Source organism: Oncorhynchus kisutch, linkage group LG25 (assembly GCF_002021735.2).
Source record: "Oncorhynchus kisutch isolate 150728-3 linkage group LG25, Okis_V2, whole genome shotgun sequence".
Lineage (NCBI taxonomy): Eukaryota > Metazoa > Chordata > Actinopteri > Salmoniformes > Salmonidae > Oncorhynchus > Oncorhynchus kisutch.
The window spans coordinates 34,941,212-34,956,094 of NC_034198.2; the positions used below are offsets into that span (position 1 = coordinate 34,941,212).

At 45.0% G+C, this 14,883-nt stretch overlaps 1 protein-coding gene across 1 annotated transcript; it reads left to right on the forward strand.

Annotated features, from left to right (window-relative positions):
* The first annotated feature begins 1,704 nt into the window (after positions 1-1,704).
* LOC109889433 (ADP-ribosylation factor-like protein 3) lies at positions 1,705-14,023 on the forward strand. The gene is made up of 6 exons (XM_020480856.2): positions 1,705-1,801; positions 2,324-2,467; positions 2,552-2,668; positions 9,959-10,009; positions 10,110-10,295; positions 10,382-14,023. Exons 1-6 carry the CDS (start codon positions 1,799-1,801, stop codon positions 10,427-10,429), a joined length of 549 nt encoding a protein of 182 aa, XP_020336445.1. The 5' UTR covers positions 1,705-1,798; the 3' UTR covers positions 10,430-14,023.
* Positions 14,024-14,883: the final 860 nt, after the last annotated feature.

A 14,883-nucleotide genomic window follows, 5' to 3' on the forward strand; every position in this document is an offset into this window, starting at 1 on the left:
CAAATTAACACTGGAGTGATAGATGAGCAGATGATGGTGTGTAAGTAGTGATACTGGTGGGCAAAAGAGCAGCAAAGTAAATAAAAACAATATGGGGATGAGGTAGGTAGATTGGATGGGCTATTTACAGATGGACTATGTACAGCTGCAGAGATCGGTTAGCTGCTCAGATAGCTGATGTTTAAAGTTAGTGAGGGAAATATAAGTCTCCAGCTTCAGCAATTTTTGCAATTCGTTCCAGTCATTAACAGCAGAGAACTGGAAGGAAAGGCAGCCAAAGGAGGTGTTGGCTTTCGGGATGACGAGTGAGATATACCTGCTGGAGCGAGTGCTATGTGAGGGTGTTGTTATCGTGACCAGTGAGCTGAGATCAGGCGGAGCTTTACCTAGCATAGACTTATAGATGACCTGGCGCCAGTGGGTCTGGCGACTAATATGTAGCGAGGGCCAGCTGACTAAAGCGTAGGTCTAATCTTGAGACAACTTATATTATTACAGTATCATATCATTCCCATTTTCCTTTGTAAAAACTATCTCCCATCCCACCAGAGTTCAGTGGGTAACCTACTTTCCAACCAATCAAAGCTGCTCTGACCAGTTAGCCATAACCTTTGAACCCAACCCTGGGACAGACCTCCCTGTGGTACCTGCAGTGTGTTTCTATTGCTCACGCAACAAAGTGAACTGACCAATGATTTCATTTATAATCAATTAATTAATCATCCACCCTTCCAAAGTTATTCAAAGGAGCATTTCCTGCATATTTCAAACAGCCAGAGATAGGATATCAGGCGGGGAGGAGGAGAGGAGGCCAGTCAAGACTTTTGAGATGCACACAGGCCCAGGGAAAGCTAGAAGCAGGCTGGAACCAGAGCTGTTTGTTTGAACAGCAGGGTCATGGTGTGTACTCTCTCTGCTGCAGCTGCACACTGACTGAGCAGAATAGCATCTAGCATCTGGTACATCAACATATGAAAAAACATATAAATATATAAACAAATTAATTCATTAGCAAACGTTTGGTATTGTGTGAAGAGAATTAGAGAGTAAGGGCAGAGGGGGAGAAAGGTGCAGGGAGGAAGATGTGAATGAATAAGAGGGGGTGAGAGAGTTGAAGAGAAGCCTTAAAGCATGTGATGTGATGAGGTTGAGAATTGTCTGAGGCAAGGCTATGATCAACCACAGATATTGATTTTCCACAGGACAGTCTAGTTAGACTGTATGTCAATCATCTACCTCTGCATCTCAAAAACCCTTCTCCTTGTCTCTTCCTTCATCTGCACTGATCTAAAAACACAGGGTGTGAAACCTGTTCTACAGAACTGTAGCACATGAGGGGAAGCAGACTAGGAAATTGGGGGGTGGCACCGCCTCCTCCACAGACCGGGGCAGCTCACTCTCTCTAGAAAAATAATTTCAGGAATAAATCAATTATTATATGAACTTTATGTCATCTCATCCTTTAGAATATGCACGCAGCAGATCTTGACTTTTCTCTTTCTAAATGAAACACAAAATACATTGCAAATAAGAACCCATTATCATACATGTGCGGTGTTGTTATTTATGCCTCCGTTAGTACACAATGTATTTCAATCGTGGGACCAATTTACGTGGGGAATTGTTAGTTGACAGAGCTTTAGTTAATAGCTAAAGTGGCTAATTATAATGCTAAGTGGCGTGCCCTAGTTTACGCCCACACCTGTTGTGTTCTCGCGTGAACTTGTGTCCCACGTCATCGCCCCCTACTAGGGGCCCTAGTAACATCGGTGGCGTCTTGGGGAGATAAAGCAACAAGATGGTGAGTTCAATTTAAATAGCTATTATAATGTAGATCGAATCAAATAAAGGCATAATTAACAATACGATTGTTCTAAAATGTTGCCACTGTACCTTCTAAGACATTCATAAATTGGTGAAAAATATAGATTTTTGGGAGGAAAAGCTGACCGCAGCGGTCTTGTTGCTCTGTTGGTTTATCATGAGATTAGCAGCCTAGCATAGCTAAACCCTTTGAAACTGTTGCTAGCGACATAATTAGTTAGCTCAGTCGGCTTCAGAACGCTTTCCCCATTTGTAACCACCGTGAATTTCTAGAGAGAGGATAATTAGTTCGAGAATGATCTTCTATTTTCTGTGTTCCTCTATGCGCATCCTTGAGGCTCGAGTCGCAGGCAATTGATCAGCCTGTTGTGGAGGGATGCGAGTAGCCACATCGCTAGTTACTGTAGTTAGCTAATTTAGAACGCAGTGATGCTCCTGTTGCTGCTCTATTGCTCATGTCACGAGTTGGGATAACGGATCGGGTTTTGATATTTTACAGGGTTTGCTGTCAATCCTTCGGAAGCTAAAGAGCACACCAGATCAGGAGGTTCGGATCTTGTTGCTGGGTTTGGACAACGGGGGAAAGACCACTCTGCTGAAACAACTGGCTTCCGAGGACATCAGTCACATCACCCCCACACAGGTACAGTACTACTGGGGAACACATATGCACATTGGGGGGTGTTATTTGTGCTAGACTATCACTTAAAACACTCTCTCTCTCCAGGGCTTCAACATAAAGAGTGTTCAGTCTCAGGGTTTTAAGTTGAATGTGTGGGACATCGGGGGGCAGAGGAAGATCAGACCCTACTGGAGAAACTACTTTGAGAACACTGATGTACTGGTGAGTGGCTTAACCATAGCTTCCTTCATTTTTTTTAACTAGGCAAGTCAGTTAAGAACAAATTCTTATTTTCAATGACGGCCTAGGAACAGTTGGTTATCTGCCTTTTCAGGGGCAGAACGACAGATTTGTACCTTGTCAGCTAGTGGATTCGAACTTGCAACCTAACCACTAGGCCACCCTAATGGGGATATATATATATAATCTTTCAATCTTTTTTATTTAAATATTTTTTTTATATATAGTGACTTTCAAAATTGAAAGTCAATATATATATAAAAAATATTTAAATAAATAAAAAGAGTTCTTAACAGGGCAATGGAAGCAATTAGTTATGAATCTCTACATTTATATAATGAAATCACAAGGTAAATTATCAAATCCTACTACGATTTTACTACATATTAAAAACTACACGTTTTACACTTCACTAGAATTGTCTACTTGGAGGGCTGTTAGATTGTTATATATATATATATATATATATCGGTGATGCAGTAAATTGATATACTATATGTAGTTTACCATAGATCAATCGCTTTTGGTTCCATTGCTGAAAGAACATATCTATTTTCGTATTGATTTGTCCGTGCCATTTGACTTTGCACACAAGGTCAGAACAGCATATTGACTGCATGACAACTCGTGTATGAAGAACTTTATGTAGATTCAACTTTCTTACTTTGGTGCGAAAAGTGCAAATTAATCCCAGAACAACAGCAAAGGACCTTGTGAAGATTGTGGAGGAACAGTGACAAAAGTATCTATATCCACAGTAAAACGAGGCCTATATCAACATAACCTGAAAGGCCGCTCGGCAAGGAAGAAGCCACTGCTCCAAAACCGCCATAAAAAAACACTACGGTTTGCAACTGCACATGGGGACAAAGATCGTACCTTTTGGAGAAATGTCCTCTGGTCAAACAAAAATAGAACTGTTTGGCCATAATGACCATCGTTATGTTTGGAGGAAAAAGGGGGATGCTTGCAAGACGAAGAACACCATCCCAACCGTGACGCACGGGGGTGGCAGCATCATGTTGTGGTGGTGCTTTGCGGCAGGAGGGACTGATGCACTTCACAAAATAGATAGCATCATGAGAATGAAAATTATGTGGATATATTGAAGCAACATCTCAAGACATCAGTCAGGAAGTTAAAACTTGGTCACAAATGGGTCTTCCAAATGGACAATGACCCCAATCATACTTCCAAAGCTGTGTCAAAATGGCTTAAGGACAACAAAGTCAAGGTATTGGAGTGGCCATCACAAAGCCCTGACTTCAATCCCATAGAACATTTGTGGGCAGAACTGAAAAAGCGTGTGCGAGCAAGGAGGCCTACAAACTTGACTCAGTTACACCAGCTCACCAGTCAGGAGGAATGGGCCAAAATTCACCCAACTTATTGTGGGAAGCTTGTGGAAGGCTACCCAAAACGTTTGACCCAAGGTAAACAATTTAAAGACAATGCTACTAAATACTAATTGAGTGTATGTAAACTTCTGACCCACTGGGAATGTGATGAAATAAATAAAAGCCAAAATAAATAATTCTCTCTACTATTATTCTGACAATTCACATTCTTAAAATAAAGTGGTGAACCTAACTGACCTAAGACAGGGAATTTTTACAAGGATTAAATGTCAGGCATGGTTAAAAACAGAGTTTAAATGTATTTGGCTAAGGTGTATGTAAACTTCAACTGTATGTATGTGTGTGTGTGTGTGTGTATGTATGTATGTATGTATGTATGTATGTACATATATGTGTGTGTGTGTGTGTGTGTGTGTATATATATATATATAATGCCAGTCACACCTACTCATTCAATGGTTTTCCTTTATTTGTACTATTTTCTACATTGTAGAATAATAGTGAAGACATCAAAACTATGAAATAACACATGGCATATCACTACAGAATGCTGTAGTAGTCATGCCGGTTCAGTCTGCCTTGAATTCTAAATAGATCACTGATAGTGTTACCAGCAAAACACCATCAAACATCCTCCTCCATGCTTCACAGTTGGAACCACACATGCAGAGATTATCCGTTCACCTACTCTGCGTCTCACAAAGACAGCAGTTGGAACCACACATGCAGAGATTATCCGTTCACCTACTCTGCGTCTCACAAAGACAGCAGTTGGAACCACACATGCAGAGATTATCCGTTCACCTACTCTGCGTCTCACAAAGACAGCAGTTGGAACCACACATGCAGAGATTATCCGTTCACCTACTCTGCGTCTCACAAAGACAGCAGTTGGAACCACACATGCAGAGATTATCCGTTCACCTACTCTGCGTCTCACAAAGACAGCAGTTGGAACCACACATGCAGAGATTATCCGTTCACCTACTCTGCGTCTCACAAAGACAGCAGTTGGAACCACACATGCAGAGATTATCCGTTCACCTACTCTGCGTCTCACAAAGACAGCAGTTGGAACCACACATGCAGAGATTATCCGTTCACCTACTCTGCGTCTCACAAAGACAGCAGTTGGAACCACACATGCAGAGATGATCCGTTCACCTACTCTGCGTCTCACAAAGACAGCAGTTGGAACCACACATGCAGAGATGATCCGTTCACCTACTCTGCGTCTCACAAAGACAGCAGTTGGAACCACACATGCAGAGATGATCCGTTCACCTACTCTGCGTCTCACAAAGACAGCAGTTGGAACCACACATGCAGAGATGATCCGTTCACCTACTCTGCGTCTCACAAAGACAGCAGTTGGAACCACACATGCAGAGATTATCCGTTCACCTACTCTGCGTCTCACAAAGACAGCAGTTGGAACCACACATGCAGAGATTATCCGTTCACCTACTCTGCGTCTCACAAAGACAGCAGTTGGAACCACACATGCAGAGATTATCCGTTCACCTACTCTGCGTCTCACAAAGACAGCAGTTGGAACCACACATGCAGAGATTATCCGTTCACCTACTCTGCGTCTCACAAAGACAGCAGTTGGAACCACACATGCAGAGATTATCCGTTCACCTACTCTGCGTCTCACAAAGACAGCAGTTGGAACCACACATGCAGAGATTATCCGTTCACCTACTCTGCGTCTCACAAAGACAGCAGTTGGAACCACACATGCAGAGATTATCCGTTCACCTACTCTGCGTCTCACAAAGACAGCAGTTGGAACCACACATGCAGAGATTATCCGTTCACCTACTCTGCGTCTCACAAAGACAGCAGTTGGAACCACACATGCAGAGATTATCCGTTCACCTACTCTGCGTCTCACAAAGACAGCAGTTGGAACCACACATGCAGAGATTATCCGTTCACCTACTCTGCGTCTCACAAAGACAGCAGTTGGAACCACACATGCAGAGATTATCCGTTCACCTACTCTGCGTCTCACAAAGACAGCAGTTGGAACCACACATGCAGAGATTATCCGTTCACCTACTCTGCGTCTCACAAAGACAGCAGTTGGAACCACACATGCAGAGATTATCCGTTCACCTACTCTGCGTCTCACAAAGACAGCAGTTGGAACCACACATGCAGAGATTATCCGTTCACCTACTCTGCGTCTCACAAAGACAGCAGTTGGAACCACACATGCAGAGATTATCCGTTCACCTACTCTGCGTCTCACAAAGACAGCAGTTGGAACCACACATGCAGAGATTATCCGTTCACCTACTCTGCGTCTCACAAAGACAGCAGTTGGAACCACACATGCAGAGATTATCCGTTCACCTACTCTGCGTCTCACAAAGACAGCAGTTGGAACCACACATGCAGAGATTATCCGTTCACCTACTCTGCGTCTCACAAAGACAGCAGTTGGAACCACACATGCAGAGATTATCCGTTCACCTACTCTGCGTCTCACAAAGACAGCAGTTGGAACCACACATGCAGAGATTATCCGTTCACCTACTCTGCGTCTCACAAAGACAGCAGTTGGAACCACACATGCAGAGATTATCCGTTCACCTACTCTGCGTCTCACAAAGACAGCAGTTGGAACCACACATGCAGAGATTATCCGTTCACCTACTCTGCGTCTCACAAAGACAGCAGTTGGAACCACACATGCAGAGATTATCCGTTCACCTACTCTGCGTCTCACAAAGACAGCAGTTGGAACCACACATGCAGAGATTATCCGTTCACCTACTCTGCGTCTCACAAAGACAGCAGTTGGAACCACACATGCAGAGATTATCCGTTCACCTACTCTGCGTCTCACAAAGACAGCAGTTGGAACCACACATGCAGAGATTATCCGTTCACCTACTCTGCGTCTCACAAAGACAGCAGTTGGAACCACACATGCAGAGATTATCCGTTCACCTACTCTGCGTCTCACAAAGACAGCAGTTGGAACCACACATGCAGAGATTATCCGTTCACCTACTCTGCGTCTCACAAAGACAGCAGTTGGAACCACACATGCAGAGATTATCCGTTCACCTACTCTGCGTCTCACAAAGACAGCAGTTGGAACCACACATGCAGAGATTATCCGTTCACCTACTCTGCGTCTCACAAAGACAGCAGTTGGAACCACACATGCAGAGATTATCCGTTCACCTACTCTGCGTCTCACAAAGACAGCAGTTGGAACCACACATGCAGAGATTATCCGTTCACCTACTCTGCGTCTCACAAAGACAGCAGTTGGAACCACACATGCAGAGATTATCCGTTCACCTACTCTGCGTCTCACAAAGACAGCAGTTGGAACCACACATGCAGAGATTATCCGTTCACCTACTCTGCGTCTCACAAAGACAGCAGTTGGAACCACACATGCAGAGATTATCCGTTCACCTACTCTGCGTCTCACAAAGACAGCAGTTGGAACCACACATGCAGAGATTATCCGTTCACCTACTCTGCGTCTCACAAAGACAGCAGTTGGAACCACACATGCAGAGATTATCCGTTCACCTACTCTGCGTCTCACAAAGACAGCAGTTGGAACCACACATGCAGAGATTATCCGTTCACCTACTCTGCGTCTCACAAAGACAGCAGTTGGAACCACACATGCAGAGATTATCCGTTCACCTACTCTGCGTCTCACAAAGACAGCAGTTGGAACCACACATGCAGAGATTATCCGTTCACCTACTCTGCGTCTCACAAAGACAGCAGTTGGAACCACACATGCAGAGATTATCCGTTCACCTACTCTGCGTCTCACAAAGACAGCAGTTGGAACCACACATGCAGAGATTATCCGTTCACCTACTCTGCGTCTCACAAAGACAGCAGTTGGAACCACACATGCAGAGATTATCCGTTCACCTACTCTGCGTCTCACAAAGACAGCAGTTGGAACCACACATGCAGAGATTATCCGTTCACCTACTCTGCGTCTCACAAAGACAGCAGTTGGAACCACACATGCAGAGATTATCCGTTCACCTACTCTGCGTCTCACAAAGACAGCAGTTGGAACCACACATGCAGAGATTATCCGTTCACCTACTCTGCGTCTCACAAAGACAGCAGTTGGAACCACACATGCAGAGATTATCCGTTCACCTACTCTGCGTCTCACAAAGACAGCAGTTGGAACCACACATGCAGAGATTATCCGTTCACCTACTCTGCGTCTCACAAAGACAGCAGTTGGAACCACACATGCAGAGATTATCCGTTCACCTACTCTGCGTCTCACAAAGACAGCAGTTGGAACCACACATGCAGAGATTATCCGTTCACCTACTCTGCGTCTCACAAAGACAGCAGTTGGAACCACACATGCAGAGATTATCCGTTCACCTACTCTGCGTCTCACAAAGACAGCAGTTGGAACCACACATGCAGAGATTATCCGTTCACCTACTCTGCGTCTCACAAAGACAGCAGTTGGAACCACACATGCAGAGATTATCCGTTCACCTACTCTGCGTCTCACAAAGACAGCAGTTGGAACCACACATGCAGAGATTATCCGTTCACCTACTCTGCGTCTCACAAAGACAGCAGTTGGAACCACACATGCAGAGATTATCCGTTCACCTACTCTGCGTCTCACAAAGACAGCAGTTGGAACCACACATGCAGAGATTATCCGTTCACCTACTCTGCGTCTCACAAAGACAGCAGTTGGAACCACACATGCAGAGATTATCCGTTCACCTACTCTGCGTCTCACAAAGACAGCAGTTGGAACCACACATGCAGAGATTATCCGTTCACCTACTCTGCGTCTCACAAAGACAGCAGTTGGAACCACACATGCAGAGATTATCCGTTCACCTACTCTGCGTCTCACAAAGACAGCAGTTGGAACCACACATGCAGAGATTATCCGTTCACCTACTCTGCGTCTCACAAAGACAGCAGTTGGAACCAAAAATCTCAAATTTGGACTCATCAGACCAAAGGACATATTTCCACCCATCTAATGTCCATTGCTCGTGTTTCTTGGCCCAAGAAAGTCTCCTTATTGGTGGCTGTTAGTGGTTTCTTTGCAGCAATTCGACCATGAAGGCCTGATTCATGCAGTCTCCTCTGAACAGTTGCTGTTGAGATGTGTCTGTTACTTGAAATCTGTGAAGCATTTATTTGGGCTGCAATTTCTGAGGCTGGTAACTCTAATGAACCTCTGCAGCAGAGGTAACTGTGGATCTTCCTTTTCTGTGGCGGTCCTCATGAGAGCCAGTTTCATCATAGCGCTTGATGGTTTTTGTGACTGCACTTGAAGAAACTTTCAAAGTTCTTGCAATTTTCCGGATTGACTGACATTCATGTCTTCAAGTAATGATGGACTGTTGTTTTCTTAGCTTATTTGAGCTGGTCTTCACATAATTTGGATGTGGTCTTTTACCAAATGGGGCTATCTTCTGTATACCACCCCTACCTTGTCACAACACAACTGATTGGCTCAAATGCATCAAGAAGGAAAGCAATTTCCACAAATGAACTTTTAATAAGGCACACCTTTTATTGAAATGCATTCCAGGTGACTACCTCATAAAGCTGGTTAAGAGAATGCCAAGTGTGCAAAGCTGTCATCAAGGCAAAGTGTGGCTACTTTGAATAATCTAAAATATATTTTGATTTGTTTAACACTTTTTTGGTTATTACATGATTCTACATGTGTTATTTCATAGTTTTGATGTCTTCACTATTATTCTATATTATGGAAAATAGTGCAAATAAAGAAAAACCCTTGAATGAGTTGGTGTGTCCAAACTTTTGACTGGTACTGTATACACACACACACTTACACACCACCAGAAGTGTGCTACTAATACTTTTGAATGGAAACATTATTGCGTTTCAGATTTACGTCATCGACAGTGCAGACAGAAAAAGATTTGAGGAGACGGGGCAGGTGAGTCTTGCCTCAAGTGATGTTTGTGTGCTGTGTAATGTGCATATTCTACATACACACAGGTTTATATTGGTATCCCATGCTGATGTGTGTGTTCTAGGAGCTGGCTGAGCTGTTGGATGAGGAGAAGCTGAGTGGGGTTCCAGTGCTGATATTTGCCAACAAGCAGGACCTGCTGACGGCAGCCCCAGCCTCTGAGATCGCTGAGGGACTTAACCTGCACACCATCCGGGACCGCGTCTGGCAGATCCAGTCCTGCTCTGCCCTCACCGGGGAGGGGGTACAGGTGAGATGCAACAGGGTTTAGGGGCAATTTGTGTTTTCAATTCAGGAAGTTGATTGGAATGTAATTTTCCTCCCATCTGTTTTCAGGACGGAATGAACTGGCTCTGCAAGAGTGTCAATGCTAAGAAGAAGTAGCACAGATGTCCGTTTTCACACACCCTGAGCCTTTGGGAGGACAGGGTGTACCTGTGAATGTACACACTACATCAACATGGACTTGAAGAGAGTTTTTAACCGCCTGGCTGGCCTCTACACATTGTTTACTAAACTACAACTCTCGCTAGAACTACAACTTCCATGTTGCTCTTCAAAATGGAGTGGGGGTACAAAGGGAACTCATCCCAGGAGACCAGAGACGCCCCTCCCCATCCTAACCATCCCACCTCCACCTTGTCAAGACATTCCACCCCAGCCTAACCATCCCACCTCAAACCCTGTCAAGACATTCCACCTCAGCCTAACCATCCCACCTCAAACCCTGTCAAGACACTCCACCCCAGCCTAACCATCCCACCTCCACCCTGTCAAGACATTCCACCCCAGCCTAACCATCCCTCCTTCAAGACACTCCACCCCAGCCTAACCATCCCACCTCCACCCCTTCAAGACATTCCACCCCAGCCTAACCATCCCACCTCCACTCCTTCAAGACATTCCACCCCAGCCTAACCATCCCACCTCCACTCCTTCAAGACATTCCACCCCAGCCTAACCATCCCACCTCCACCCCTTCAAGACACTCCACCCCAGCCTAACCATCCCACCTCCACTCCTTCAAGACATTCCACCCCAGCCTAACCATCCCACCTCCACTCCTTCAAGACATTCCACCCCAGCCTAACCATCCCACCTCCACTCCTTCAAGACATTCCACCCCAGCCTAACCATCCCACCTCCACTCCTTCAAGACACTCCACCCCAGCCTAACCATCCCACCTCCACTCCTTCAAGACATTCCACCCCAGCCTAACCATCCCACCTCCACTCCTTCAAGACATTCCCCCCCAGCCTAAACATCCCACCTCCACTCCTTCAAGACGCTCCACCCTAAGACATTCCAGATCTTGATACTGTCCTTCACCACAATATTAGCCTATTCACTCACTCTTTACAGGTTGCCCTGGAAACCCAGCTCTCTCTTCTCTCTCTCTCCTAGCTTGGGTGCCAGTCTCATTAGCTTACATTCTACTCCTTGTACTCTGTCATATTCCAAAGCATGACAGGACTGGATTGATGTTATCCAGACTACCTTTCTCCCCCTCTCATCCTTTCTCATCATTCTCTCCCTCATATTCTCCTTCATTCAGTTGTTGTTTTTAATTCCATGACAAGCTCCTTTCTTGCTGCAGTTCTGTTTGAAGTGAGGTATATTTTTGTAATTCTTTATTTATGGTGAAGTAGAGGGTAATAGAGGACTGTGAGATGCTCGCAAACAACAGAAACAGTGTGGTTACTAGGACGACAGGGAAACATTGAATACTGTGCTTTACTCCCCTGTGTAAAGGTTACGCGTGTTGATATGTAAAAACAAAAAAATACAAATAAATAAGATATATAACAGGACAAATAAATACACTTTAGGGCTAATCTGAAATGGCACCCTGTTACCTAAACAATGAACCAGTTTCGGCCACAGCACATTTGAGTAGAGCTCTACATAGCGAATAGTGTGCCATTTCGGACAAAGCCTATTCAATCAAAAGGAAAAAATACAAATTTTTTGATGATCAATTAAGCAATAAAGCACGAGGGGGTGTGGTATATGGACAATATACCACTGCTTAGGGCTGTTCTTAGGCACGACGCATCGCAGAGTGCCTGGACACGGCCCGTAGCCGTGGTATATTGGTCATATATCACAAACCCCCGAGGTGCCTTATTGCTATTATAAACTGGTTATCAACGTAATTAGAGCAGTAAAAATACATGTTTTGCCGTACCCGTGGTATACGGTCTGATATACCATGGCTGTCAGCCAATCAGCATTTAGGGCTCAAACCACCCCGTTTATAATTGTATATAACCCTTATTCATATGTTATGTGCATATAGTAGAGTGCGTATTAGACCTGTACTATGTAATCTATCATATCTGCATATGTCATAGGTGTTGATCGATTTTAACAGGGTGTATGACAAAGTTTTTCTCGGTGTGATGCATTGTCTTTGGTTTTAGAGGGCATTTTCACAAAAGGCTTTTTCCTTTTGAATGTGATCTGTCCAAGGATTGAAGGTACGTGAATAAAATGTGAGGGGGAAAAAAGAGAGCATTGTTTTCTGACCTGGCTGTAGAGTGGTAGTATAAAGAGGCCTCAGCCAAAACACACAAAGTTCTGTGAGATGTCCTGTGGAGGACTCCACCACTTTACCCCAAACAACACCGCCACCTGCCCAGACCCATGTCATTGCCAGTCCCTGGAGACCCCACACCAGAGCCCTCTCCAAAACACTAGTGCCACACACACGGCAGGTGGGGTCAGCTGATTTTGACATTTACAGGGCCCAGCTGGTCGGGCCCATGAATGGGCCTGCTCTCTGTGTGTGTGTGTCGTGGCTCGCAGCCTTTACAGTTAGCCTAACCACTCTACCACATTTGACTCCTACAGGCCTATGTTTAAGTACTAAAGTCAGACCATAGCTGTTTTTTGGTTGGTTCAGGCCTGCTGCACATAGTTGTGGGTGTGTCACATCTGCTACAGGGGAGAGAGCACTGGCCATAAAACACTGACGTCCAGCTGTGTGTGAGCGAGAAATGCATTCTGAGGGCCTGTGGCTGTGGGACTATAAAATGTCTCTGCTCTTACAAAGACTCATTGTGAAACTCTTCTTTCTCTCGCCTCCTCTCGATTCCTACATGGGCCACAGGCACTGTGTGATTTCATATGCTGCTAACTGAATGTGACTTTCCGTCAAAGTGTCTGATAAATGAGATCTTTATTGTTTGCTTAGAGACGTTAATCAACATGTCTTTAAATCTCTGGGCACAGAGAGGCTACGTCCCAAATAGCACCCGATGTCCAACCCTATGGGTTCTGGTCAAAAGTTGTGCACGACAAAGGGAATAGAGTGCCATTTGGGCACAGAGGCAGAGAGAAATCTAAGGCCTGTTATCTTCTACACAAGTCTGTTTGAAAGCTCTGAATGAGAGAACTCAAAGTTCTGTGGTTGTTTTATCTGTGCATAGAAGTCGTGTGTGTGGGCAACGTGAGGAGCCAGACGGGGGAGTGTGATGCCTATCTTTGTGAGGCGACAGGATTGCTGCCTTTTTCTCCTTGTGAATCAGACAGCTGTTCGACAGCTGTGTGTGTTTGAGAGAAAGAGAGAAACCAATCACCACGCTTCACAGTGGCCCCTTTCTCTTCAACTCACCATGGCTGAGTTACTATGATGACAGATGAGACAAGAAACAGATTTCGTATCCCACCAACAGATAGTAAAGAGGTTGGCGTTGCACAGGTGAATACATAAGAATGTGCATCACTTTAAAGTGTGTTAAGATAAATCAAACCATATACTCATTGTTTAGTGGTAATACAGTCTTAGGGGTAATGGAGTCTTGTGAGTGAAGATGTGTCCATTGTCTTTCCCACCGGTCTCCTGGGCTTTTTGCTTCCTTTGTGTTTTTGATGTTTTAAATTGCATGGTTGTGAATATGTTCCCGGGCCAGAGGCCACCCTGAAAAGGTGAACTTGTGAAACCATGCCTTAATTAAATAAATGTTTGAAAATCAGTCCTTTTGTTGACTGTCTCTACTTCAGCACATATCAGACTCGTGTGATACTGCTTGTTGGCCGGGGACAGCCTGAGCTCCACGCCGGGCTGCAGATCATCTGAGCTACAAATCACCTCGCCATCCAAACACATCACGCATCAACTAGCTCTGGTCCAGGGCATTAAGTGGGGCTTGCTAACACTGAGCTCAGTGTTAGCAAGCCGTAACAACACCCTGGACCAGATCTAGTTATTAAGGTGCTAATGGAGAGATGAGTGAACCTGCACATGGCCTAGCACGGACTATGGGTTTAAAGAAACATTTTAGTCAAGCCAAACCTTATCGACAACGAGGCGATTGTATTGTAATATTCTCACACACAAAAACCAACACCAACAACCCCACCCCGATAGACATCTTCCTCTCTCTGATGTGCTGCTACTCCACATTATGTTTCCACTGCAATAAAAACCTAGGCATATTGTACTGCTGATGTTAGTATGTAGTTCTGTTGGTGGGAGCAGGATCTCAGTTTCTCTTTGACTCATTTCTCGAGTTAACAGATGACTGTGTATGTGTGTGTGTGTGAGCTGTAGGGTTGAGGGGGCGGACAGTGAAGGTAAGACTGACCCAGATTCAGCCACCCGGCCCCCAACCTCGCCTCAAATCAGCTGACTTCTCAGATGGAGAGCTTGTTTACTGGAACTCAGCTCTCTCCTCAAGATCTTACCAACATCCCCAACCCAGCCTCCACAGAGACAGAGCAGAAGGACTTTCTCCAGAGTGTGAGATTGAGTGAACGAGTGGGGGGGGGCTCCCACGGCTCCCACCCCTGACTCTTCACCAGAGAAAGAGGACAACTTTGACTGTGTTTTTCT